This window comes from Pelodiscus sinensis, chromosome 7 (assembly GCF_052426305.1).
Source record: "Pelodiscus sinensis isolate ZL-2025 chromosome 7, ASM5242630v1, whole genome shotgun sequence".
NCBI lineage: Eukaryota > Metazoa > Chordata > Testudines > Trionychidae > Pelodiscus > Pelodiscus sinensis.
In genome coordinates this window covers 62,824,192-62,849,845 of record NC_143058.1, presented here as the reverse complement: position 1 = coordinate 62,849,845, position 25,654 = coordinate 62,824,192, and the positions used below count along the sequence as shown (strand labels likewise).

The window sequence follows — 25,654 nt, the reverse complement described above, 5'->3', positions numbered from 1 at the left end:
TTTCATATTAGCTTCAAAAGTAGGTTTACCCAGATCCCCCTTTGAGATCTGCTCCAATTCTACAGTAACAGGGGGAGAGTGGCAATATCAAATTCTAGGACAAAAAAAGAAGACAGTCCTATTTAGCAAAGAAAGTAACTACAAAGCTAAGGACCCACGTCCAGATCCCCAGGGAATTGTACTGAATTCTGACGTTAGGAGCCTAAATATTTCCATGGATCTGTGCCCATATCCTTAGCTGGCGTAAATGGGTGAACGCTGGCTTCTTTCCGCCAGCTGAAGATCTGGCCCTAAATCTATTCCATGTTGTTTGCACATAAACCAGTCTTGCTGACTGTGAGGGGGCAGGCCCTGTTCCCACAGTGAACACGCCTTCTTCCTGGGAACACATAATCCCTTGGGCCTGGCCCTCAAAGTCAAGTGCCTCTTTATCAGGGGAAATACGGCCCTCCAGCCTAGTCCATTGAGTCCAGTGCCCCTTTATCAGGGGAAATACGGCCCTCTGGCCTAGTCCATAGAGTTCAGTGCCCGTTTATCAGGGGGAATACGGCCCTTCGGCCTAGTCCATAGAGTCCAGTGCCCCTTTTATCAGGGGAAATACGGCCCTCTAGCCTAGTCCATTGAGTCCAGTGCCCCTTTATCAGGGGAAATACGGCCCTCTGGCCTAGTCCATAGAGTTCAGTGCCCGTTTATCAGGGGGAATACGGCCCTTCGGCCTAGTCCATAGAGTACAGTGCCCCTTTTATCAGGGGAAATACGGCCCTCTGGCCTAGTCCATAGAGTCCAGTGTCCCTTTATCAGGGGAAATACGGCCCTCCAGCCTAGTCCATAGAAACCAGTGCCCCTTTATCAGGGGGAATATGGCCCTCCAGCCTAGTCCATACAGTTGAGCCTTTTCCACCAACCTGGAGGCTAGATTACAGGGGCTTTGGAGGAAGTAGGGGGACCCAGGCCCTCCCGCTCCTCTGGGTCCCAGCCCAGGGCCCTATTGGCAGTGTCAGTATCCACTGCCTGGATGGCGGGGATGCCTGCTGGAACACGCCGACCTTCCGGAGTTCTTTCCTCTGCCCTGCGCTGCTTCCTACCCTTCTCCCCTGGCTGAGGCGATGTCCTGGGGTCTGTGCATCGGCTTGCAGCTCCTGAGCAGCTGGATCAGCAGGCCTTGCTCCAGCGGTAGCGGGGATGTCAGGTCTGGCTCCAGGGACAGCTGGGACAGCTCAGGATCTCTCCCCTGCACCTCTACCCCTTCAACTACCTCCCCAGACTGCCTGCTTCCCCTGGCTTTTATCCTAGGGCTCACTCGTGTGCATGCCCAGCAAGTCTGCAGGGGTGGGGTCCGCCCCTCCACCGAGGCCAGGTGAACTCTTTTAGCTGCAGTGCGGGGCCATGCCGCACCATCACACCAACTCGTGGGATTTGATCATGAGACGAGCAACATTTGCTTTTTTGTTGTAAAAATCATTTGCAGTCACATAGCATTGGGCAAGTATTCTATGTAGCTAGTGCAGACAGGAAAGAGTAGACTGCAGAGAGATTCTCTGACACCGAATTTTCTGATTCAAGAGTCGCACTGAAAACCTCAGCCGAAAAGCGGATCTCATCTCATCAGGGAACATGAGATCGGCAAGTAACACAGCTCACATGTGAGGATGGTGACTCAGGCAATCGACAGATCTGGAATAATTCAGAGTATGTCTAGACTACCTGCCTCTGTCGGCAGAGGCATGTAAAATAGGCTACCCAACATAGTCAATGAAGCGGAGATTTAAATATCCCCGGCTTCATTAAAATAAAAATGGCCGCCGCACTGTGCCGGCTCAGCTGATTGTCGGCACAGCGCGTGAGTCAAGATGCGGATCGGTCGACAGGGGAAGCCTTTGTTGACCGCTCCCTTATGCTTCGTGAAACAAGGTTTACAGGAGTGATTGACAAAGGCTTCCCCTGTCAACCGATCTGTGTCTTGACTATCGCGCTGTGCCGACAATCAGCTGATCCGGCACAGCGTGGTGGCCATTTTCATTTTAACAAAGCCAAGGATATTTAAATCTCCTCTTCATTGACTATGTTGGGTAGTCTAATTTACATGCCTCTGGTAACAGAGGCATGTAGTCTAGACATACTCTCAGGCTGTGTCTAGACTACATGCCTCTGTCGTCAGAGGCATGTAGATTAGACACATAGGCAAAGGCAAATGAAGCTGCGATTTAAATGATCGCGGCTTCATTTAAATTTACATGGCTGCTGCGCTGAGCCGACAAACAGCTCATCAGCTGTTTGTCCGCTCAGCGCGCTAGTCTGGACGCTCCCCTGCCGACATCAAAGCCCTTTGTCGGCAGCCCCGTTATTCCTCATGGGATGAGGTTTACCGGGGCTGCCGACAAAGGGCTTTGATGTCGGCAGGGGAGCATCCAGACTAGCGCGCTGAGCGAACAAACAGCTGATCAGCTGTTTGTCGGCTCAGCGCGGCAGCCATGTAAATGTAAATGAAGCCGTGATCATTTAAATTGCAGCTTCATTTGCCTTTGCCAAAACAACAAATCTACATGGCTCCTTCGATGGAGCCATGTAGTCTAGACATACTCTCAGTGACGGATGTTTAGTAATGAATAGACTGTGAGATCTTTGGAGCAGGGAATGTCTTTTTACTGCACATATGTACAGGGCCTAGCACAGACCGATGCTTCTCTCTGCAACAACAGTGCCAATAATAATGAATATGCCATTCACAGATATTTTAGCAACAGAAAAAGAGCGGAAATGCGTTGGGTACATTATTTGTGGTATCTAATCAAATATTCACCCTTGGAGTGGAAAAATGAACTAGTTGCTCAAGTGACAATGGAAAAAACCATCAGTCTGCACCATACAGGCAACCCAGATGATTTTACAAGTGCTGAGAATGTGTACAAGATACAATCTATCCCTAAGGGCTCAACCCACACTGTCCGCTGAGAAACATAAATTAAATTCCTAGGCCTGGATGGTATTTACCCTACCCCACCACACCATCCGATCCTTCTTTCCCCACCTTTTTATTCTACTCCTTCGCCGCCTTCTCTGTTACTCCCCTCTCCCACATCTTTCTATTCTCAGCAAATGCTCTCCCTAGTAAACTGGTTCCCATCTTCCATCCACTGCAGGATGTCTTGAAAACAACAGCCAGATTCAGACAATTGTTTGCTATTCTTCAGGGACTGGCCAGTTCCAGTGCCACCCTCGCTGTAATGCCAAGTATGTGAACTGGCAGAAGCATCAGTGCCCTCCAATTAGACCATAATTGTTGCTCTTCCAAAGACATGGACTTTCTGAGGAATTATGCTGGATAGTTTGCAAAGGAGATGTCACTGGATTTCTTCTAAAGGGCTAGAAAACACAGGCTAGGAGGGAAGACTAAAAGAACTGGGCTTGTTTAGTTTGGAAAAGAAAAGGACGGAGAGGGGACATAGAATCATAGAACACTAGAATTGGAAGGGACCTCGAGAGGTGATTGAGTCTAGTCCCCTGCCCTCATAGCAGGATCTGATATCAGCTTTCAAGTACCTGAAAGGGTGTTATAACGAGGAGGGAGAAAAACTTTTCCCCTTGGCCTCTGAGGACAGGACAAGAAGCAAAGGGCTTAAATTGTAGCAAGGGACGTTTAGGTTGGATAATAGGAAAAACTTCCTACCTGTCAGGGTGGTTAAACACTGGAATCAGTTGCCCAGGGAGGTTGTGGAATCACCATCACTGGAGATATTTAAGAGCAGGTTGGATAGACACCTGTCAGGGATGAGCTAGATGATGTTTGGTCCTGCTGTGAGGGCAGGGGACTTGACCTCTCGAGGTCCCTTTGGGTATGTCTACACAGCAAGCCATTATTTTGAAATAATGGCAAGCTGGAGGACTTCGTATGCCAACTCCTGTACCCCTCATTCCACAAGGAGGGAAGTCAGAGGAAGAGTGCTCTTCCTTGGACTTGCTGTTGTGTCGACAGCGCCAAAAGCAGAATTTAAGCTAAATTCGACTTTCACTACGCAATTGACGCAGCTGAAGTTGTGTAGCTTAATTCGACTTTTGCCCTGCTGTGTAGATGTGCCCCCCCATTCTAGAAATCGAGGATTCTACAATTCACTGCTTGCGTCGCATAGCAAAGGCTTGTGCAGAGAGCAGAACCATGCACTGGGCGCTGTTAATATGAGAAGCGTGTAGATCATTTCTGCCCTTAAGGAGTTCCGCATTTCATGGCCCTCCATCTAGAATGGTCTTCTCCCTGCCCTTGAAGGGTTTACACTAGGTCCCAATAACCAGCATGACCTGATTTGTGATGGTTATAATCCTGGATCAGTGCAGAGAGAAACATGATCCCACCAGTAGCCAAATCTAAGAACAAGGTATTATTAATGTTTATTATTTTAATGCCACATTGTAATACTGTAATATCTAGGTCTTGTAGCACTTTTCAACAGTATAATCAATATTAACAGTAAAACAATAATTAGTACTTCTCGTGCAGGGCAAATTTCTATAATTGACCCTTACACCACTCCTGTGAAATAGGTGGACAAATTAATCCCGTTTGTGGATGATATAGTTATTTGTTACTCTGTAAAGCTTCCATTTTTCCTTTGTTCCACCTGTGTAGTGTTCTTCTTGTACAAGATTCATAAATTTCATTCACACAGTTCTCCGTTCTGTGATCAGACTATTTTGGGGTTTGTTCTGCCCTCTTCTCTTATTGGTTTTTCAGGCTCTCTTCTGAGCAGCATGTGAACCAATCACATTCAAATGCCCGTGGAACTTTGCAAGGCGGTATGTTAGGGCAGGCTTGTAGTATTCTGGCTTGCCTAGCCTATAAGCATGGAGGTGTTGCCGTCTATTCAGGGCTAGGTTTTTGATTTGGAAAGGCTGCAATGCCATGGAGATTTGGGCTAGGAAAGTTCTGCTTTGATCCCGTTGCCTGAGAGAGGAAGTTGTTGCCGTGTAACACTATTTTATTTCTTAGAATCCAGAACCCATATATACCCAAGGACACAAAAAGAGAGAGAGAAAGCAGGTTGCCCCATAAGGAAGGGAGGCACAACTCACCCTACCTTAGTCTAGGCTAGCTTCTTCACAGACTGGCTTCTGAAGACACAGACTGCATGCTTTTCTACAGGAGTCCTTAGCCTGCAAGTAGGACCAAGAAACCCCTTACACTTACAGTAATAGCTTGTAATTTTAACCCAATTTTCAATATACCGCATGATCCAACTTGAGTGGGGAGATCTCTGAGGGCTTGTCTACTGGAGACACTCAAGAAAGTGAAGATGAGTCATGGGGACCTCCATACTTTATGAAAATTGGCTTATGAATATGCATAACTCAAAGACACTTTATGCAAAACAGGTCATGTAACCTATCATTCAAGATCCCCTGAATGTGTGTATTCTATTTTTGTGCATGTATCTTTCCTATATGTGAAGTTAGAAATATTAAGCCGGAACCTGTTTTAATATTCCAGGTAGTCTAATAACAGCCATTAGTGATACTTTAGTGATACTTGGTGATCAAGCCAATGACCTGTGAAAGGTTTTGTTAGTTTGGTAAGTCCAAACAGTGATTGGTCCTTCAAAGACATGTAACCAGGCCACCTGCTGCTAGAACCCATTTTGGATCTGATACTTTTCCATGCTAGATGAGAAAAATTTGAACTGAGCACAAAGAATTCCCACCTTGAGCAAAGGGCATATAAAGGGGAGAAACTAAACAAGAGGGAGAGGGTCTTTGCTTCCCAGCCCTGTTCCCTTGCCAAGCACAGTTCATCTGAACCTGGGAATTGGGATCTGGATATTTTAGAAGCCTTGTTTTGAGTTTTCAGAATATTATCCCATGTTCTCCCATGAAAGAATGTGGTAGCTGCCACCATGTGTTTTTAAGGAGCTAGTTCAGGGCTGCAGGTTTCCTTCTCTTCAATCCTTGCAGATACAAAACTATGGAGCTGAGAACTGGCCTCTCTGTAGGACAGGCTGCCTATGAGTATTGATTGTGGGGACAATGTGGAGACCTGCCCATTAGGAGCCAGACTAAGCTCACAACTATGAATGGTTCGGGCGAGGCTTTCCACAGACTGAATGCTCAGGCAGAAGACTAAGTGGGAGCCAACTGGCCACTGACCGCACTGATATCTGTGTGGCTGTGAAAATGAAGGGAGCAAACCGTAGAGGAGGATTTCCAAAAGCAGTCAGCACCGACCTCCCTTTGCTCCCAATGAAGTCAATTTTCAACCTCTAATGAGTAGGTGCTGCCTGCCCCATTTCCCTGGGCAAGTTCAGGCCTGGCTTTCAGAGAGTTGCCAACAACTCGGTTATCAGTGTGTCACAATCAATCACATTGCTGTCAGCAGAGGAAAACTGGTAATCCTTTTCAATTAGATCCTTTCCCCTCTGTTCATGCGTAATATCTTCTCAGTCTCAGAGAGCGAGGGATGGGCCAGCTAGTTATTGGATCATTGAGCAGATAATTCTGAAGGCGTTTGATTTTTTTAATATGTATATCTGGTGTCAGAGCTTACGCTTTGGAGAGATGCCAGTCACTCTCTTCAGGCAGTAGTCCTTAAGGGGTTTACTCTGCAATGCTATTTCAGGTTACTGGAGTATCCCGAAATAGCTATCCCGCATCTTCAAAGCAAGCCTGTTATTTTGGGCTCGCTATTCCGATGTCCCTGTAAACTTCATTCTACGAGGAGTAAGGGACGTTTCGGAATAGCGCTTTATTTCAAAATTTGGTGCTGTGGAGACAGTGCCAAATGACAAAATAAGCTATTTTGAAATAGCATCGAAACAAGATACACAATTTGCTCAGCTCAAATTGCATAACTTATTCAAGTTACGGTGCTGTGTAGATTCACCCTAAAGGTCACATAGTCGTTACGGGGCTGGTCAATATTTTAACATGACTCTTTGCCCCATGTTGATAACATGGGGATAATGCCTCGCCATCCAGTATAAATAAAGGAGGGAGAAGTAAATGAGTTTTGGTAAAAGGAACAACCTCAGTCTTCTACCCAGAGCAAGAGTGAAATATTTTTCTAAGGATAGAAGGTGTTCATTTAACTTTCTCCTTGATTTTGTGCACCTTCATGCAGATTTTTCCCATACATGAGGCCTGCACCACGACACTAGATATGAAAACCTCAAACTTTAGGGAATTCTGGATCTTATTTAGTGTCTGGCCCTCATGATTGTAATGAAGCAAATTGAAACCTCATTTTCATTCTGCCTTTAATTTGGCAAGATTCCAATCTTGACTCATCTGGACCAGCTGATGATTCCAAGCTGATACTAGAGATGGGTTTACAGGTTCAGATAAAATAAGGATTTTGATCCTACTCCATTACCATTGAAAACGTTGATGTTTTACATTTCTTTCATTATATTTCACATTCCAGCATCCTGATCCAAACAGGGATGGTGAATATAAAACAAGAGAGTGTAGAGAGGCCACAACAACAGAAATGCATGACTTGAATGTAACCGCCCAGTTACGAACTGATTGAAGGTCAAATTGAGGTCTGCGTGTCTGCATATCAGGGATCTTGGCTGTATTTCTCTGGGACCCAATCCTTCAAGAGGACCCCAATACTCATTGAAAGCCCCCTCGAAATCAGCAGGGCAAATCTTCATCTGGTTCAAATCAATGTAGCTTTAGGGGCTTCCGTCAAGTAGAATGGGTTGAAAATTTTTGATGGAACAGTTTTTCATCAGAAAATGTGGTTGTGTCAAAGCCAAAACCTTTCATGGGGGACATATTGATTTTTTTGGACACAATTTTGGGTGGAAAAAATGTCAGAATGAACCATTTAGACATTGCTGTTTTAAGAATGTCAAAACATTTCATTTTGAGAAGGTAGAAAAGTCTTTTTTCAAGATAGTTTGATTAAGCTTTTATAGCACATTCAAATATTAATTGTAATGTTTTATAGATACATGATAATAATTTATAATGCTTCATTAGACTCAAAGTCTTTTTATTCTATCAAAATGAAACATTTTGATGGTTCTTAATCTATTATTTTTGAATTTCCATTCTGCAGGGCATTTCAAAATTTTGACTTTTTATTCCACTTTGGAATGAAAACAAGTGTCAAAATGTTGGAATTTACAGTGCAACTCTCAATCATGACTATAATGAAGTCATGCAGATTTACAGGAGCTGCAGATGTGCCTAATACGTCTCTATATGGGGGCAGAAGCCAACTCTGATGGGTTGCATCTAGACTGGCAAGTTTTTCCGCAAAAGCAGCTGCTTTTGCGGAAAATCTTGCCAGCTGTCTACACTGGCCACTTGAATTTCCGCAAGAACACTGACGATCTCATTTAAGATTGTCAGTGTTCTAGCGGAAATACTGTGCTGCTCCTGTTCGGGCAAAAGCCATCTTGCGCAAATGCTTTTGCGCAAGAGGGCCAGTGTAGACAACGCGGTATTGTTTTGCACAAAAAAGCCCCAATCGCGAAAATGGCGATCGGGGCTTTCTTGCACAAAACCGCGTCTAGATTGGCACGGACGCTTTTCCGCAAAAAGTGCTTTTGTGGAAAAGCGTCTGTGCCAATCTAGACACTTTTCCGCAAATGCTTTCAACGGAAAAACTTTTCTGTTAAAAGCATTTGTGGAAAATCATGCCAGTCTAGATGTAGTCATGAAGTAGATCTATTCAATTGTAGATCTGCAGCTCATTGTGGTGTGAGTTTTGTTTGGTTGGGATTTTTTTTTTTAACTTTTCTTTAACAGTTAGGAATGAATTAAGAAACCTATCATGTTTGTAGAGAGGGAACGTGCTTTTCATCCAGAGGGGTGTGCATGTGCTGGGTTTCATTGCTAGCAAAGACCGATTTCCATCTGATGTCTAATTTAAAAGATGAAAATTGAGTAAAAAAAGATAAAAGACAAATTGGAGAGAGTCTAATGGAGGATAAGGAAAATAATTATGGGTCTGGGGCACATGACTTTTGGGAAGCGTCTGCAGGAATTGGACTTGTTTATTCTTCTGAAGAGAAGAAGGAGGGAGAGGCGTTTTGATAGCAGCCTTCAACTACACGGAAACACGGACACAGGGTGTTCTCAGTGGGGACAGATGAAAGAATGAAGAGCAATGGTCTCAAGTAGCAGTGGGGGAGGTTTGGGCTGGCTATTAGAAAAATTTATTTCACTAGGCGGGTGGTGAAGCACTGGAATGGATTACCTACGGAGGTGGCGGAATCTCCATCCCTAGAGGTTTTTAAGTCCTGGCTTGACAAAGCTGGGATTGGTCCAGTTTGGGCAGGACTAGACTAGATGCCCTCCTGAAGTTGCTGTTGTTTTAAGGTCTGTTTCTCTAATGCTTTTGCCCCAAATAAATAATGCTTGCCTGGAACAAGGCAGTTGTGTTGCTGGTTACCCCATGGATATTGCCCAGAGGGGAAGTGGGTACTGAACGGACGTCAGATCTGCTGGGAATCAGGGCCAATCTCAGAGGACAAGGCCTGGTCTGGGAGCGGCAGGATGGCCAGAGTCGCTCCCGAGAAAGGCGACCGCTAGCGGGGTGCTCTCAGAGAGATGTGGAGTGACCCAGGAAGCATCGCATGCTGGCATAAAGAGGCCATGCCCACAGTGCCAGAGCTCTATAGGTCTGTTCGTGATCCTTGCAACCCCCGAGTAGAGAGCGGACCTGCCCAAGGCGTGCTGGGGCAACGTCTGGGCATGGCAGCTGCATCGCACACTGCAGCTGTTCTGGGACACAGTATAGTCCTTTGATACCCCTCGCCTGCACCTTGCAGCTGCTGTGACTTACCTGAGTTGCAGGGCCAACGCTCTGTCAAGGGGGCCAGATCAACTCCTATCCTCTGCGGATCATCATAGCCGGGTCCTGTAACACGCTCTCGCCAGCTCAATCATCCCAGCCAGGGCTTTGTTAAGTCTTAAAAAACCTCTAGGGATGGCGATTCCACCACCTCCCTAGGGAACCCATCCCAGTGCTTCCCCACCCGCCTAGGGAAATAGTTTTTCCTAATATCCGACCTAGAGCACCTCCACTGCAACGTGAGCCCATTGCTCCTCATTCTGCCATCTGTCACTACTGAGAACAGCCTCTCTCCATCCTCTTTGCAACCCCCCTTCAGGTAGTTGCAGGCTGCTATCAACTCCCCCCTCACTATTCTCCGCAGACCAAACAATCCCAAATCCCTCAGCCTCTCCTCGTAGGTCATGTGCTTCAGCCCCCTGATCATTTTTCTTGCCCTCTGCTGGACCCTTTCCAATGCATCCACATTCTTTCTGAAATGGGGGCCCAGAATTGGATGCAATCCAATTATAGGAATCCACAATCCAATCACCGCGTGATAGGAATGAGATTTTTTTTCTTTTTCCAGGTTATCTAGCGCCTCGGAACCTCCCCAGTGCCGGTTTGTTCCCCTTCCTACAAACCGTGCTCTGCGACTCAGATGCCAAGTGCAAGGCCACGCCGTACACACCAGAAGATCTGCTACCAAGACTCCTTGGCAGCTCCCCAATCAGACGGTAAGGGGGTCAGAATCCAGGGAGCGTATAGCCTGGACGTACAGGACATACAGGCGTGCTGTTTTGGGCATGCCTCTCCACGAGTGATGGAGCAATTCTTGCGGGTACAGTGCTTTAGAAACCTGTGTAACAATGGGCAAATTGCCCTCTGGGCATTTCCAAAATGTTTCTGTGAAAATAAGCATAGAGGGATCTGACAGCCACATTTCAATTCCCTGATGCTTTCCAACCATCAGAAAATCTTCTGATCTTCAACATACTCACACAAGAGTGGCTGAAGGAAGGTTGTCAGAGAAATAAAGGGGTGGGATAGGTTCCCACTGGAGGGGTTAATATTTTGCTTAGTGGAACCTCTGTACGTTCATGCTTTGTCAATATTCCTTTGAGTCCTAAATGAGGGTAAATTGCAGCTGCCAGCATGGCAGAATGACCTATCACCTGGCATGGGTGGGCCAGATGCTATAGATGATCCGTTGTTTCATTGAAACCAGCAGAAACCATATCAAAGCAACTGCAACGATAGGCCAAATGCATGCGTTAGAGAGAATGCCATCATTTCTGTTGGCCCCAGCCAAGAGCAGGGAGCCACTGTGCCCGGCATTGTACAAACGCTGGGTAAGAATGGGTCTACGCTGCAGTGTAAGCCTGGGTCATGGAGCACGAGTCGGCAGGCTCAGTGCTTCCACGCCTGTGCTTGAGCGTTCGTGCTGAACTTCTAAACCCTGATCGCACACCTATGCTGGTGCATCTCTACGGTCCTACGTAGGCCAGAGTCAGACCGGCCTGCCCCCGGCTTCCCAATGCATTTTCCAGATGTACCCTTTCTAGCTGTTTGTCCTTGGTGTGCTATGGGACAACATGACTGCCCATCCCATGTATCCAGCAGAGCCATCAGTTGGGTCTGTACACTCCGGGAAACCGGAGCCAGCAACTTGGCGGGTGCACCGTGTGAAGAACACGTGCTCAGGAAATGGGCAGAGCACGGTAGATGTACCCTTGGCGACTGTTCTTGAACTAAAATGTTTTTAGCCGAGACAGTAGAGCTGGTCGGAAAAGCTCGGCTGGGACATTTCATAAGGATGGTTGGGTTTGGTTGAAGTTGCGATGGAACCGATGGACTCCTGCCTGTCTTGTTTCTAAAACCTGTCTGGTTCTCTTGCCTGCCCAGCTCCTTGGTGGCAGAGAACCTGGAAGCACTAAGAACTCTAGCTCCTAATCTCCTGAGCTTCTTGGTTCCTCTGCAGCTTGCCTGGCAGGCAGTAATGGAGTGGAATTCTTATGGCTTCCAGCTTCCTCTGAGCACCTCAGGTGACCTCAGTCTGCCCCTGGACCCATGTGAGACTGAGAGTTTCCACTGAGAGTTTCAGAGTTTTGGGGGTTCGTTCCAAGTGGGAATGAGCCAGGATTCAGAAGTAGACATGAATCAAACCCCTTTATCACTCCTGAAAGTCAACTCCAACTGTACCTCATTTCTGATTTAGCATCCGTTCAGTTTTAAGCACCTATCTGTGGAGTGACTGATCTTGTCTCTTCCTTTGTATCAGAAAGGAGAAAAGATCATCTAACTTGGGGGAGGCCGTCCATCCATCACCGCCTAGTGCCAAGGTTCCAAAAAACAGGAATGCTTCACGAGGTAGGTTATTCAATTCTGTTCATGCTTAGAGAGTTCTCAGTGTGTTGCATGAAAAGGTCTAATCTTTCAAAGGTTCATCTTTTAAAGCTCTCCTGGCAGAGACATGATTTCTTGAAGAGCGCTGTTGAAATGATTGATATGTTCTCTATGGCCGCTTGAGTGTATTAGTGCTATTATATTAAACTGGTGGGAATGATCACAAATAAACATCTTTACAAAGCTCAAACATTTCTTAATCCCTTAGGGCAGTGTCTCTTAAACTTTTTAAGACCGAGGAAGTACACCAAACAATCATTTTTTTTATGAGGAACACCAAGAATTTTTTGTTGAGGAAAAAAAAAAGATTGAGGGGGAAAAGGGACGGGGGAAAGTTATTGAGCAGAAAAAAGGGGTGAGGGGAAAGTTATTGAGAAAAAAAGATCACCTGCCCCTTTAAGAGCAGCCATTTTGAACTGTGTTGTTCTCCATGGCATACCTCTGACTGCCTCACGGCACACTGATGTACCATGGAACAAAGTTTAAGAAACACTGCCTTAGGGGGTAAGACCTTAAGCCCTCCCTGAACCCACATACAGTGTTAGAATGTGGCTAGAACACAAGCATTTTCTTCAAAGGAATTCCATGAGATATTTGGTGCTCAGCTGTTTCATAAACAAATATGCATGTAACTAATATTGGCTTTTCCCTGTTCATAATTCCTCCACAAACAATTTTTTGCACATTTCTTCTTCAATTCTTCAGCTGATAAATTCCTGGGAATAATCCTTTCTCTGTAGCTCATTCATTCAGCATTATACCCGGGGTTTCCTAGACATTAAAGATGGGGATTAATTAAGTTATGGGAACTTGATTCTCAAAGTATGAATTCACAGTTCATATTCTGTAACATGTATTACGTACTCATTATTTCCATTCGATTCCTGCTAGTTAACTCATTGGTTAGAATAGTTGGAGAACAGGACACAAGTGGATGAAAATGCAAAAGAGATTCATAAAAATATTTAGATGAATATTGAGGGGCTTTGTTTTGCAGCATTCACACAGCTCTACTGACCACAGGTGGTCAGGAGAATTTAAGTTTTACACCTCATTGAAAAGATTACAGGTCAGATGTAAATTGGCATAATAACTGCATTGATTTCAACAAATACGTGAATGTATACAAGTAATTCTTAGAATGTTGAGAACACGTGAATGCATACAAGTAATTCTTAGAATGTTGGGAACACGTGAATGTATACAAATAGTTCTGAGACTGTTGACTTCAATGCCGATTTACCTCAGTAGAGGGTGTGCAGCGTAAACACACTGAAGCTGGCTCAGAATAAACACTGCCACCCGGTGAATCATTGAGATCGCTTCTTGCAGTACTTTGGCATTCCGTAGAGCTGTCCCATCCAATCACAGTCCCAGTCTGACCTTCATTACATTGTAAGGCCAAGGTGAAGGTGAAGACTCAATAAAAGGGATGAGTTTTTTAAAAGGTTGCAAAAGGAAAACATGACATTTAGGATTTCATTAGAGCTGATAAATTCCTTACATATTTGATATTGACATGCATCTTTGAAGCCAGAGTAGTGACAAGAGCTTTTTGGGAAACAATTTCCATGAGAAAATGCCACTGTTGAAACCCAAATATTATAGAAATAGATTGGTTTCAATCCATATTTCAAGATCCAATTTTTTTGAAAATAAAGGTCATGAGACTCAAAAAATGTCGAAACAAAACATTTTGTCAAACACAAAGTTCTGCTTTATTGGTTTGAAATTAATTTTTGTTTTACATTTGAGTTCATTATTATAAAAAAATTATTCGTAACATTCAAAATCAAAACAAAACATTCCAAAGCGATCAAAATGAAATCTTTGGAGAGTGACCAAAACTGATGTTTTTTACAAAAAACGTTGGTTCACAACAAATATGTATTACTTTTTGTGCCAATTTGGGAGGAGAAATGCTTTGATAGCGCTACAATTTTTGTACAATGGGAAATCTCTTTTTCACCCAGCCCTAGTAGTGATCATACAAGCAAAGATGTAGGATTGCTAGCTGTGCTATTGGATATGTTGATTTATTTAAAAAGTTAAAAGTTATGGCCTTATTTGTGAGAGAAGAGTGAATATAATGTTTGAAAATTCTCATTATTACAGCATTATCGGATTCAATAGCGAACTTGGAAAAAACCTTGGAAGATATTTCATCACCATCCAACTCGACCTCCAGAATAAATATGCTCAACAAAATTCTAAGTTTTGGGAAGGTAATTTTTGCACCTGTGCTTACAGTGACATGGAGTGAATTTGTTTTCATTTAAAGAGCAGAGTTTAAGCAGAATGGGCCCCAACTCACCACTGACGTGAATTGATCCCAGTTGAATTATGGCAGCTGACAAGTTGTCCTCCTAATTTGTACACATATTTTATTTTAGGAGAGGAAAGATAGTTGTGCGGGGTGGGTTGTTAATTGGCTGTGGGAAATTTAGTTTTCCTCAATGCACAACCAGCAAGTGTTGTGAGAGATCCAAATTTTTTTGCCACTTTGCAGATTTCCAGATAACAGCAGGAATACCCCGATATTCTAGAACAGAATTTCTCTATTTTATTCGAAGCAAGGGCACTCCATGAGCTAAAACGTGTATCCTCTGTCACATGTTTATGGACATGAGCTTTGTGTCAGTTAGGCATGGTCTACACTGAAGGGGAAAGTCGACTTAAGATACGCAACTCCAGCTAGGTTAATTATGTAGCTGGATCAATGTATCTTAAATTGTGTTTTCGTGCTATCTACACAGCAGTCGGTCAATGGGAGCACACACGCCTGTGGACTTCACTTATTCCTCGTGAGGAGCAGGATTATCGGTGTTGATGGTGGCATCCTCTCAGTTCGAATTAGCGGGTGTTCACTAGACCCGCTAGTTCGAACCCCAGAAGATCGACTCTGTTGTCATCGATCTTCCGCGTAGCATAGACATGGTCTTAATGTACAACACTATGTTCTGGATTTTAATTGATAAATTATAAAATATGTTGAATGTTTTTATATTATGGCTTCAGTCGTGTGCTTAATTTCCTGCATCTGAATAGGCCCAGAGAAGTTGGTGGCACCATTCACATGTATAAAATTAAGTATGTGCATAAATGTTTGAGGGAGCAGGGCTAAATGACTGGATTAATTATCCCCAGTCATAATTCCTTGCCGCTTGGATTCAAATCGCTGTCAAGAAAATCCTGGTTTTATTATTACTGATGTTAGATTTTTCTTTTAGGTTCAGACACAGGACTCCTCACCAGAGAACCTCAAAATGGTTATTTGTGAGATCATGTCACCATATCTGGCTTCGTCCAATCTCTCCAGGAAAAGCATGGGAGCACACATTCACAGGACATTTTGTTTCACCAACACGTCTCTTTTGGAGTCCTTTTTCCAAGCGTTCAGGAGTCAGATCTCTCAGGTAAGTAGCCAGCACCTCTGGGCTCCATGAAGAATATTAAGAGTTGTTCTTATTCTTTGGACTGTTGTATTGGTGCCATAATCATGGGCCAGGATCCCTTGTCCAAGGTGCGGTTCAAAGAGTAACTCAAAAGATGGTCCCTGCCCTAAAGAATTGGCATTCTAATTCCTTAGGATGGGGCAGGGAACTTTTTTTTGAGTTGGGGGCCAACGACCCACAGAAAAATCAGTCGGGGGCCGCACAAAGGTGAGAAGCAAAGACTGAGAAGAAAGACACTTCCCTCCCCACATACCTCTTACACACCAGAGCCAAGAGGGGGCCCAGGCTAGTAGCTAATAGATTTTGTGTGGCCGCCTAGGCTCTGGCGAGGGGTTGAGTGTGTTGGAGGTGGCTGCAGGGAATCAGGCTTGGGGTGTGGGATCTGGAAGGCAGGGAAGGACACAGAAGGGAGTTGGGGGTTGGTGGATCTGGGAGAGTAGTAGGGTGCAGGAGTGGGCTGGGAGTGGACAAGCTGGGTGGGTGGTGGTGTGCAGGGTATGGGCAGCGGGGGGTGGTTCTGGAGCCAGCTGGGAATTAGGGTGGGGGGAAGTAGGGTGCAGGCATGTAGTGGGGTTGGGGATCAGAGCAAGAGGGGGTGCAGGAGTGAAGTGGGGTGCGGGGTCTGGGTGGGGTGATGTGAGAACGAGATCGAGGCGAAAGGTCTGAGTGGGAGGCGGGGTGCAGGAGCTGGTTATGGGGTCTGGGCAATGGGAGGGGGATGCTTACCTGGTTCAGGTCCCTGGGGACACACATGTACCCTGCTGCTCCTAGGCACTGCCCCCTGCTGCTCCTATTGGCCACAATCACGGCCAATGGGAGAGGCAGGGGAAAAACCTCCAGGCAGCGCTTTGCTGCACTGCTGTTTCCCCAGCCAGAGGAGGAAGGACAATGTACAGGCAGTCCCCGAGTTACGCGGATCCGACTTATGTCGGATTCGTACTTACAAACGGGGCTTTTCTCGCCCCGGAGGACGCGGGCGGCGGGACCGCCCAGACGCGCCGCGGTCCCGCCGCCTGCATCCTCCGGGGCGAGAAAAGCAGCTCCGCATCTCCCTGGTCTGCTGGGGGGGGGGGGGCGTATTTCCTCAGCCCTCCCCTTGGTTCCAGTTTCATCACCTACCACCTCCCCTAGTTTCGTTGCTTTATGAGCTCTGCTGTAGAATCTCGTTGTTCTGGGTCCTCAGGTGGCAATCCCTGCAGGCAATGTCATGAAGGAGAACAAGTTATTCCACCGTGCTGTGCTCGTCAGCCATTCACAACAAAACGACTAGTTAGAGCTGGACTCATTCCAAGTCCTGTAACAGTGTAAACAGTCTCTTGAAATGGGTTTTAGGCAGGCTGGTTAAATTAATCCCGGCTGCAAACCTATTCATTTCGGCATAATTACACTTGGGAAGAATTTGATCCATTGACCCAGCTATAGGTATAATGTGCAGAATTAGTCAGATATAAGCCCTGTTGAATCCCTGCGCTGGGGAATAAGGTGTGCGGTGCCTCCTTGCCTACACAGCGTACCTGCATTGCACATCTGAAGTGGAGAAAATCAGTTGCCAGTGGGCTGCTACTCCTTCTCCTGCACTGATTGTTGAGGTTGCCTGACAGGATTATGGAATAAACAGAATCCCGTAAAGCACCAATCAATATGCCTGAGCTAGCTTAGGCCATGTCTTCACAAGGGGGAACATCAATGCTGGCGTAATTGATCTTCTGGAGTTCAATTTAGCAAGTCTAGTAAAGACCTGCTAAATCGAACTCAGAGGGTGCCCCCATCGGTGGCCAGTACTCCAGCTCCTGTGAGGAATAAGGGAAGTCAACAGGAGCATTTGCTTCCATTGGCCGCCCACTGTCAGGATGGTGGGGACACTAGAATTAAAGTACATTGATGCCAGCTAAATAATTAACATAGCAGGAGTGTAGCTTTGGCTTTAGAGAAGGTTGTAAGCTTTGCTAGGAAAAGGGCGAGGCCCTCGTACTTCCATACAGAGCAGGGACTGAATTGTGGCTTTTAAGGGGAGGTCTACACTTACCAGGAGATTGACACAGCAGCAATCGATCCCTGGGGGGTCGATTTAGCAAGTCTAGTAAAGACTTGCTAAATTGACCTCTGTTCGTTCTTTCATCAACTCCGGTACTCTACTGGAACAAGAGGCAGAAAGGAAGTTGATAGGAGAGTTTCTCCTGTCAACCCTCTGTAGTAGAGACCCCACAGAAACTCAATCTAAGGTACGTTGACTCCAGCTATGCTGGTCACATTCCCAGAGTTGCATGCCTTCGATTGACATTGTCCCTTCCTGTACACCTACCCTCAGGTGACCTCAATTTGGTTCCTTCTTGTGCTCTTGAGTTATTGTAGCTGTGTTATCCTTTGCTGAGGCTGGATTGTAAGGGTACAACCTAGCTCAAAATAAATAGAATACTCAGCACACAATTTTATTACGTTTAAAAATATTTTCCAATTTTGATTTTTATGCAGTCGGTAAAGCCCTTCCAAAAATATCCTGGGGTTACCAAAATTGAAAATGCTCTGTACGAATTCCAGATTATTTTGGAATGTGAAATGTGACTCTTTTGGTTGTGTGGTGCAGCTAGTTAACAAATATTCAGTCTTCTCTCATTTAATTTCATCTTGTTATAATTTAAGTTGCAACAGGACCCTCCGTACCAGGTGACATTTGTCAAAGAAACGGTCTCGTTCCTGTCACTCCTCTCACGAGTGCAGAACGAAAAGTCTTTGTGGCGCTTCTTCCTGATGGCCCCAGACATGATCCGAGGCAGCCTGGGAATGAAGGACAAACATTATTTTCTTCAAAACCCAAGCAGGTAGGGCCACAGAAAGAATGGAAAGTGCAGTAATTGTATGCTTGTTCACACCTTTTGTTCATCCTAGGGCAACTCCACAAGGGAGCTTGTTGAAAGCAAAGCATGATGTGTCGGTACAGAGCTTTCTTATTATGTATTTGAAGGTCTCCAAGGAGATGGTCGGTAATACACTCGCTTTGCGCCCCTATGGACATGTCTATGCAACCTGCTGAAGTGAATGGGGCTCATTCCAGTGTACTAAACTGGACAGAGTATAGCAAGAAGGGGGTTGCTGGTTAATTGAATGTGCCCGATTAACAAAGCTTATTGCTCTGCCCCCACCCTGTACTGGCAGATGTAGCTTCCAGCAGGTTGAGGGGGAAGGAGGCGCCGGCTGATGATGTCAGCCAGCAGTGCCAGCTGTCAGAAGCCCCAAAATGGCCAACCAGACAGGTGGGAATCAGGTGGGAGTGCCTGAAGATACAGCGGCATTGTGGCAGGGGGGCAGCGTCAGTTAACAAAGTTTTCTGGATAACAGAGTGCCGGATAACAAAACTTTCACTGTATGAGGCACTTCTGCTAATGTACTGCTATGGGTTTCCTTCAAGCTTTTGTTAGCATCTTGTACACCATCAAATACATAATTAAACATCTTTTCTGTCATGTATTTTACATGTGCTATGTATTTCCCATGCTCTTTTGTTTCTCTTGATAAACTCTGAGACACAATTTATTTTTTTTGTTTTTCTCTTTAGTGCTCTGCGGGCACCTCCAAAGGTTTCTCCACCAGTCATAAGTAATGAAACTATCCAGAACAGGGTTGTGTGTCTTGTGTATTCCCTGATCTATCCAGAACAAGGTAAGATACCTGAAACGAGCTGTATCTTTGTTGTAAAAATGGCAAAACCAAGGGGAAACATACAGCGAGCGTGTAGGTTACCAAACCCATCTCGTGCCATTCCGGGTTTGCCATTGTGAATTGTCCCTTTAACTTTTAACAAATCCAAGTAAGTAAATAAAATGTCTTGTTTCCCATGGAAACATAAAACTCTTCCTCAGTTAACCTGCTGCTGCCAAAGAAGGTAAATTTTTACTGCATGATAGTATGAATTTGCTTTCTCACTGACGTAGTGGAAATAAAGTACGGCAGTTTTAACCTTGGTGTAGGTAGGCCCTGGTGAAGGGTGTAATGCTGAACTCATGTAACTACACAGAGATGAACGCTGCGCTGCCTTGTCTTAGGAGCGAGATAGCTTTCTTCAGGGGATTGTCTCGCTGTATAGTCATGCTTATTAGCAGTGAAGGCATAGGCTTTGAAACTTGTCAGGTATGCTCAGGTGGATGAGATGACTGATCTGGAGAGAGAGAAAGCATATTTTATGTATACATCTACAAAATTTGCTATTCTCCATAGTCTTCTTTACCCTGGTCACAGTCAGTTTCTTGTTGTCGTGTTCCGAGTGATTCACGGATGGGAGATGTTGGCAAGGAGGGGAGGTTGTGGGCTTTTAGTACATGATGGAATTCCATGGCTAAGGTGAGGTCTAGAAAAAATCTAGGTGGTTGGTGGGAGCAGCAGAAGGGGACAAGGTTGAAGATGTCCATGTTTGCAGAGCAGAAGGCATGGGAAGTGACGCCCACAGACATAAGAACCGATTATTGAGGCAGAGCAGAACTGTGAAGGGCCTTGAAGAAGAGCACAGGAAGCTGACCAAGTAGGCCACTCTGAGTTGTGTTACTGCCAGAAGATGCTGAGAGTGCTAATGGCGTGCCATCTGCTAGCAACCAGATGTTCATGACCACAAAGTGTTCCTCAGATGGGGAAAACAAACTACTTATTTAGCTACCTAAACATACATCTAAGAATGTGTCTACATTGCACCCTACACTCAAAATAAGATATGCAATTTGTGTTACACAAATTATGTATCTTATTTTGAATCTATTTTGAAATTTGGTCTACACAGCGCCAGATTTTGAAATAATGAGCTATTTCGAGCCATCCCTTATCCCTCGTGCAACGAGGTTTATCAGGATGGCAAAATAGCGTGCCCGTTATTTTGAAAAATATTTCAAAATAATGGTGGCTTCTGTAGACACGAGGTAGCTACTTTGGGATACCTCCAGAATCCCGAAATAGCCATGCAGTGTGGACATATCCTGAATGCTTAACTTTAGACATCCAAGTTTACAAATAGAACCATAATATTCTGTTCTGTTTCCAAACTCACATATGCATCTTCTTTATGCTTCCATTGTAGGCAAAACTAACAGCTCAACAATGGCTGATATTTGCAATCTCTCTATTAACCGGAAAGACAAACAAAGTTTGGTATCTCAGATGGAAGAAGTTTGGAGGTAAAAAAGGACTTAGAGTCATAGACAATGACAAAAAAAATGATTGAAATGTGCGCTCTTTTCTCCAAACAGCTTTTATGTTTTCACTTAAACTGATTTCATATTTTCTAAAATACTTTTCGTTCATTTTAGAAAAAGCAAATTACTGGAGTTTGATGGAGAAGACTTCATAAGAGCTACTTTCTCAAAGTATTTAAAAATCATACAAAAGTCCCTACAACTTTTAAAAGGCTTCCAACAAAATTTGAATAGAAACAAATTAGAAAATGTAAAGCCATTCACTGATGTTGAGAACGGAACCATTCAGCGATTGCATAACATTCTGAAGTTGGGAATGAATATCTTCTATGACTATAAATTAAGGAAACCATTAAGTAAGGAAACAATTGATGAAGTCTATAACGTCACATCTCTTCTACTTCTCAAAGATTTTAATGGGACTTCTGTTTTCAATGTAGCAGCACATTGGAATGAAATTCAAAGAACGTTTAAATTAGCTACAGTGATATGGGATCTAGCATTTTTAAATAAGACGCATTTTAATACAAGTAAGACATGGGATGTTATCAAAATGAAGATATCTCATAAGTTTTCATCATTGCCTGAAGACATAAAACACTGCCTCAGTGTAATGCAAGAAATCCCATCTTTGTTTTCAGGTTCCTTTCTTGAACCTACTGTCGGTGAAATCTTTCAGGAGCAGTTCAATACTTTCCAGAGAATCTTTCTTAGTATGAAGAATACGAATATGAGTTACTGCTATCCACTGGGAATTGTTTTTGAACTTTCACGGGCAATCCAAAATTCCATCCCCGAAGACCTGTGGAAGGAGCTGAATATCTATTGGCAGATTTTCGAAAAACTGAGGTCCACAAAATGGAAGAACGCTGATACCCTGCACAGCTGTTTACACTCACTGAATAATGCTTCGGGTGCTCTTTTCAATACAGAATTGGAACAACTAACAGAATTTGCAACCCACATGTTACAAGAGCATGGTAGCGAAGCCTCCAAAGTGGCCAATATCTCAATGGCCATAGAAGCCATCCAAAAAACCATGGATATATTAAAAGATTTGCAGCAAAAGATTGATATCAGTACATTAGAAACTATTCATCGACTTTTTAATTTTGGCAAAAACAACACTGGTAGATTGATGGAAATATTGAGAGCTGGCATGAAAATCCTTTATGACACCAAATTGAGTGATGTATCCAACAAGGACAAAATTAATGCGGTCTATAATTTCTCACAGCTGCTCCTTCAAAAAGAGTTTAACAAGACTTCCTTACAGTACAAGACTTCACTGGAAGGAAAAGTGTTGGATCTCTTGCATTTAATCTTGAGTCCCTTCCTAGCAGAAAATAATACTCAGAATGAAAAGCCACAGAACTGCTCTATCCAAAACGTTCTCCACATAACACTTCAGATGTTCCTTAAAAATACCACACTCGATGAGTCCTTACCAGGAAACCATTGCAAACACCTGTTTACTTCCATGGATACTCAGACCAGAGCTATGGAAAATCAAACATTTACTGAATTGTTTCAACTTGCCATCATAAACCTAGAGCAGACTCCAGAATTTGCCAGCATCTACAGAAACAACAGTGAATATTTCTCGAATGAGCTGTCTTGTATCATCCAGTCATTACAGTTTGCTTCTAATTTTCTTTCAAAATTAAACACTGTCTCCAACCTTAAGCATCACTGGATCGAAGAAAAGTATCAGACTCTGACAGCCATCTCTAAGGAGCTGCCCTTGAATAAGGTGACCTGCCTAATTCCAGCCTTTCAGACTATGGATAGTGTATTTAAATCTTATCCTTTAAACATTTTGGTGCCTATTATTTTGAATGAAACAGACTGGAAGTCACTAAATATCTCTGGCAGTTCATTGGACTGGATTGGGTTGCCTCTGTTTTCCAGTCTACGGCCAGTTGTTCCCCGGTGGAATGCCAGGATATATGAAGTGTTACAGATGATCCAAAACAACTCCAGCCAGTCTGAATGGGGATATTTCTCAAGATTCTGGAAAAGCATTGGCAATCTGACAGTCACCAAATGGAACCTGACAGAAGTGAAACTCCTGGAAATGATGACAAAAACTTTCAATGTTGTTGACATTGGATTAGCTGCCAAGAAATCAAAAGCACACCAGTTCCTTTATAAGTCTAACTTGGGAATGAAACCCTCATATTTGGAAGATATATTTAGTGTGCTAAAACTCTTCCTCAACACAACTTCTGCCACAAACCACAATCCAGTCTCAGAGAGGCTGTTTAAAAGTTTTGCTCCCCCAAGCGAGGCCCCTGCTGAAAGACGTCTCTTTATGAATCTCTATTCAGGGGAAACACAACGTTTTTTAAACTTATCTAGCGTAATTTGGTATCGATACATTTTAAATGACCAGCTTTTATCCCTCCAAAAACTCCTTGCTTACAAGGCAAAGGTGTACACAACTCAATATTACCTACTGATGTCTTCCCTGTCTAAACGAATGCAGCTTTTCCGAAATTCCACTCAGGGGAATGAGTTCACTAGTTACAGGCGCATTGCTGAAATATTAGGGTCCACAGAATGGAACAGTACAGATGTGATTGCCTCTGAGTCCCTTTTCGACGCCTTGCAAAAACAGTTACAGACAGTGGGAAAAAATTCAGGTCTCCCTTTCAGTAACAAACTGGAGCAGTGGATGAAACTTGCATCCCAAGCGTATCATGGAGCAGACTCCAGAGAACCCAGTTTCTCAAAGTTTTTGCAAGCAGTACAAAGGGGCATCTTCATTTTAAATGACGTCCAAGAAAAGTTTAATGTCAGTGGACTGAAGGCTGTTGATCGGCTGATGAATTTCGACAATAACTCCATCCAGAGATTGCCTAAAATATTGTGGATAGGATTGAAAATCCTTTATGACACCAGATTGGGCGAAGCATCCCATAAAGAAAAAATAGCTGTGGTCTATAATTTCTCACACCTACTACTTCGAAGGGAACTCAACCAGCCTTCTTTACACCCCGATACTTCATTAGAAGCAAAAGTGTTGGATTTCTTGCAGCTAGCCCTGAGTCCCTTCCTAGCAGAAAGTAATACTCAGAATGAAAAGCCACAGAACTGCTCTGTCCAAGACTTTCTTCACATAACACTTCAGACGTTCCTTAAAAATACCACACTTAGTGAGTCCTTACTAGGAAGCCATTGTGAACGCCTGTTTACTTCCATGGACATGCACACCAGAACCATGGAAAATCAAACATTTACTGAATTGTTTCAACTTGCTATCAGAAACCTAGAGCGGACTCCAGAATTTGCCAGCATCTACAGAAACAATAGTGAATATCTGTCAAGTGAATTGTCATGTATTGTCCAGTCATTACAGTTTGCTTCTCGTTTTCTTTCAACCTTAAATACTATCTTTCACGTTAAAAATCCTTGGATAGAAGAAAAGTACCAAACATTGACAGCCGTCTCTAAAGAACTGTCCCACAGTAAGGTAACCTGCCCACTGCCAGCTTTTCAGCATATGGACAGAGTATTTAAATCCCATCCTTTAAGCTGTTTGATTGCTTCCATCTTGAACGCGATGGACATGAATTCACAAAATTTGTCTAGGAGCTCAGTGGATTGGAAGAACTTGTTCGTTCCCTGGATTGGTACCCAGTGGAACTCCAGACTGTATGAACTACTACCGATGGTCCGTAGTTCCCCCAGCCCCTCTGAATGGAATAATTTCTTCAGTATCTGGGAAAAAGTTGACAAGTTGCTAGGCACCAAATGGAATCTGACCAAACCAGTGGGGTATGGAAAGCTGCTGGAAGTGATGAAAAGGGATCTGGCTGACAGCCAATCCGCACCAATAGATGCCGCTCATGTTAAGAAACTGAACTTTTCTGATCGGCTAGCCTTATTGAAAATGGATCGCAGTCCAGAGTCTGTCTCTACTAGAGCCAATTTTGATGGTGTATTGGGCAGCATGGCTCATCCTTTCCGTGTTATAGCAGAAACCTTTTTCAATAAAGCCCTCACTCGGAATGAAGGCAAACAAACCCTGTCTCCTACCAACTTGATCGCCCAGTAAGTTAATTTATTTCCAGTTTAATAACTGTCATAATTTCTTGTAGACTCTACAATAGCTTCTGGCATTAGTTTATTTTACTTGTCAATTAAAGGAGCAACATTATGCTGCACTTACATGAACTACTAGCAAGGGACATAAAATGCAATAAGGAAAGGTTCTATAAATACATTAGCAGCAAGAGACATACAAGGAAAAATGTAGCCTCCCTACTAAGCAGGGAAGGATAGCCAATAATGGATGACCTCCAGAAGGCTGTGGTCTTTGCCTGTTTTGCTTCAGCCTTCACTAAAGAGATAAATTGTGACCAGGTACTCAACACAATTAACGTTAACAACATGGGGGAAAGGAACACAAGCCCAAACAGTGGAAGAACGGGTGAAAGAATCGTTAAATAAATCAGGTGTATCTACATTGGCTGGAGCTGATGAAATTACCAAAGGGCACTTAAGATGCTAGCTGAAGCAATCTCAGATCGATTCGTAATTACTGAGGCCCCAGAGGACTGGAGACGGATAAACGTAACACCTAGCTTTAAAAACAGGACTGGAAAGGGCCTAGAGAATGATAAACCACTCACCCTAACTTTGATATCTGGAAAGATATTGAAACAAATTGTATTAAACTGCCTGTGAGCGCCTAGAGGATAATAAGGTTACAAATAACAGCCTACATACATTTCCAATAGCAAATCACGCCAGACCAACCTAATTTGTTTCTTTGTCCCTAGTGGATAAAGGGAAGCAGTAAACACAATATATCTTGATTTTAGTAAGGCTTTTCTTACAGT

General features: G+C 44.0%; 1 protein-coding gene across 1 annotated transcript in view; it reads left to right on the top strand.

The window, feature by feature from the left end:
* The window catches only part of ABCA12 (ATP binding cassette subfamily A member 12), a 129,239-nt gene that overhangs the window by 5,456 nt on the left and 98,129 nt on the right, over positions 1-25,654 (top strand). Inside the window, exons 3-10 of the mRNA XM_075933955.2 lie at positions 10,362-10,509; positions 12,054-12,142; positions 14,294-14,403; positions 15,409-15,594; positions 18,274-18,452; positions 19,187-19,290; positions 20,693-20,789; positions 20,922-24,863. Of these exons, the coding sequence (XP_075790070.2) occupies positions 10,362-10,509; positions 12,054-12,142; positions 14,294-14,403; positions 15,409-15,594; positions 18,274-18,452; positions 19,187-19,290; positions 20,693-20,789; positions 20,922-24,863 (4,855 nt within the window). The remainder of the gene's footprint in view (positions 1-10,361; positions 10,510-12,053; positions 12,143-14,293; positions 14,404-15,408; positions 15,595-18,273; positions 18,453-19,186; positions 19,291-20,692; positions 20,790-20,921; positions 24,864-25,654) is intronic.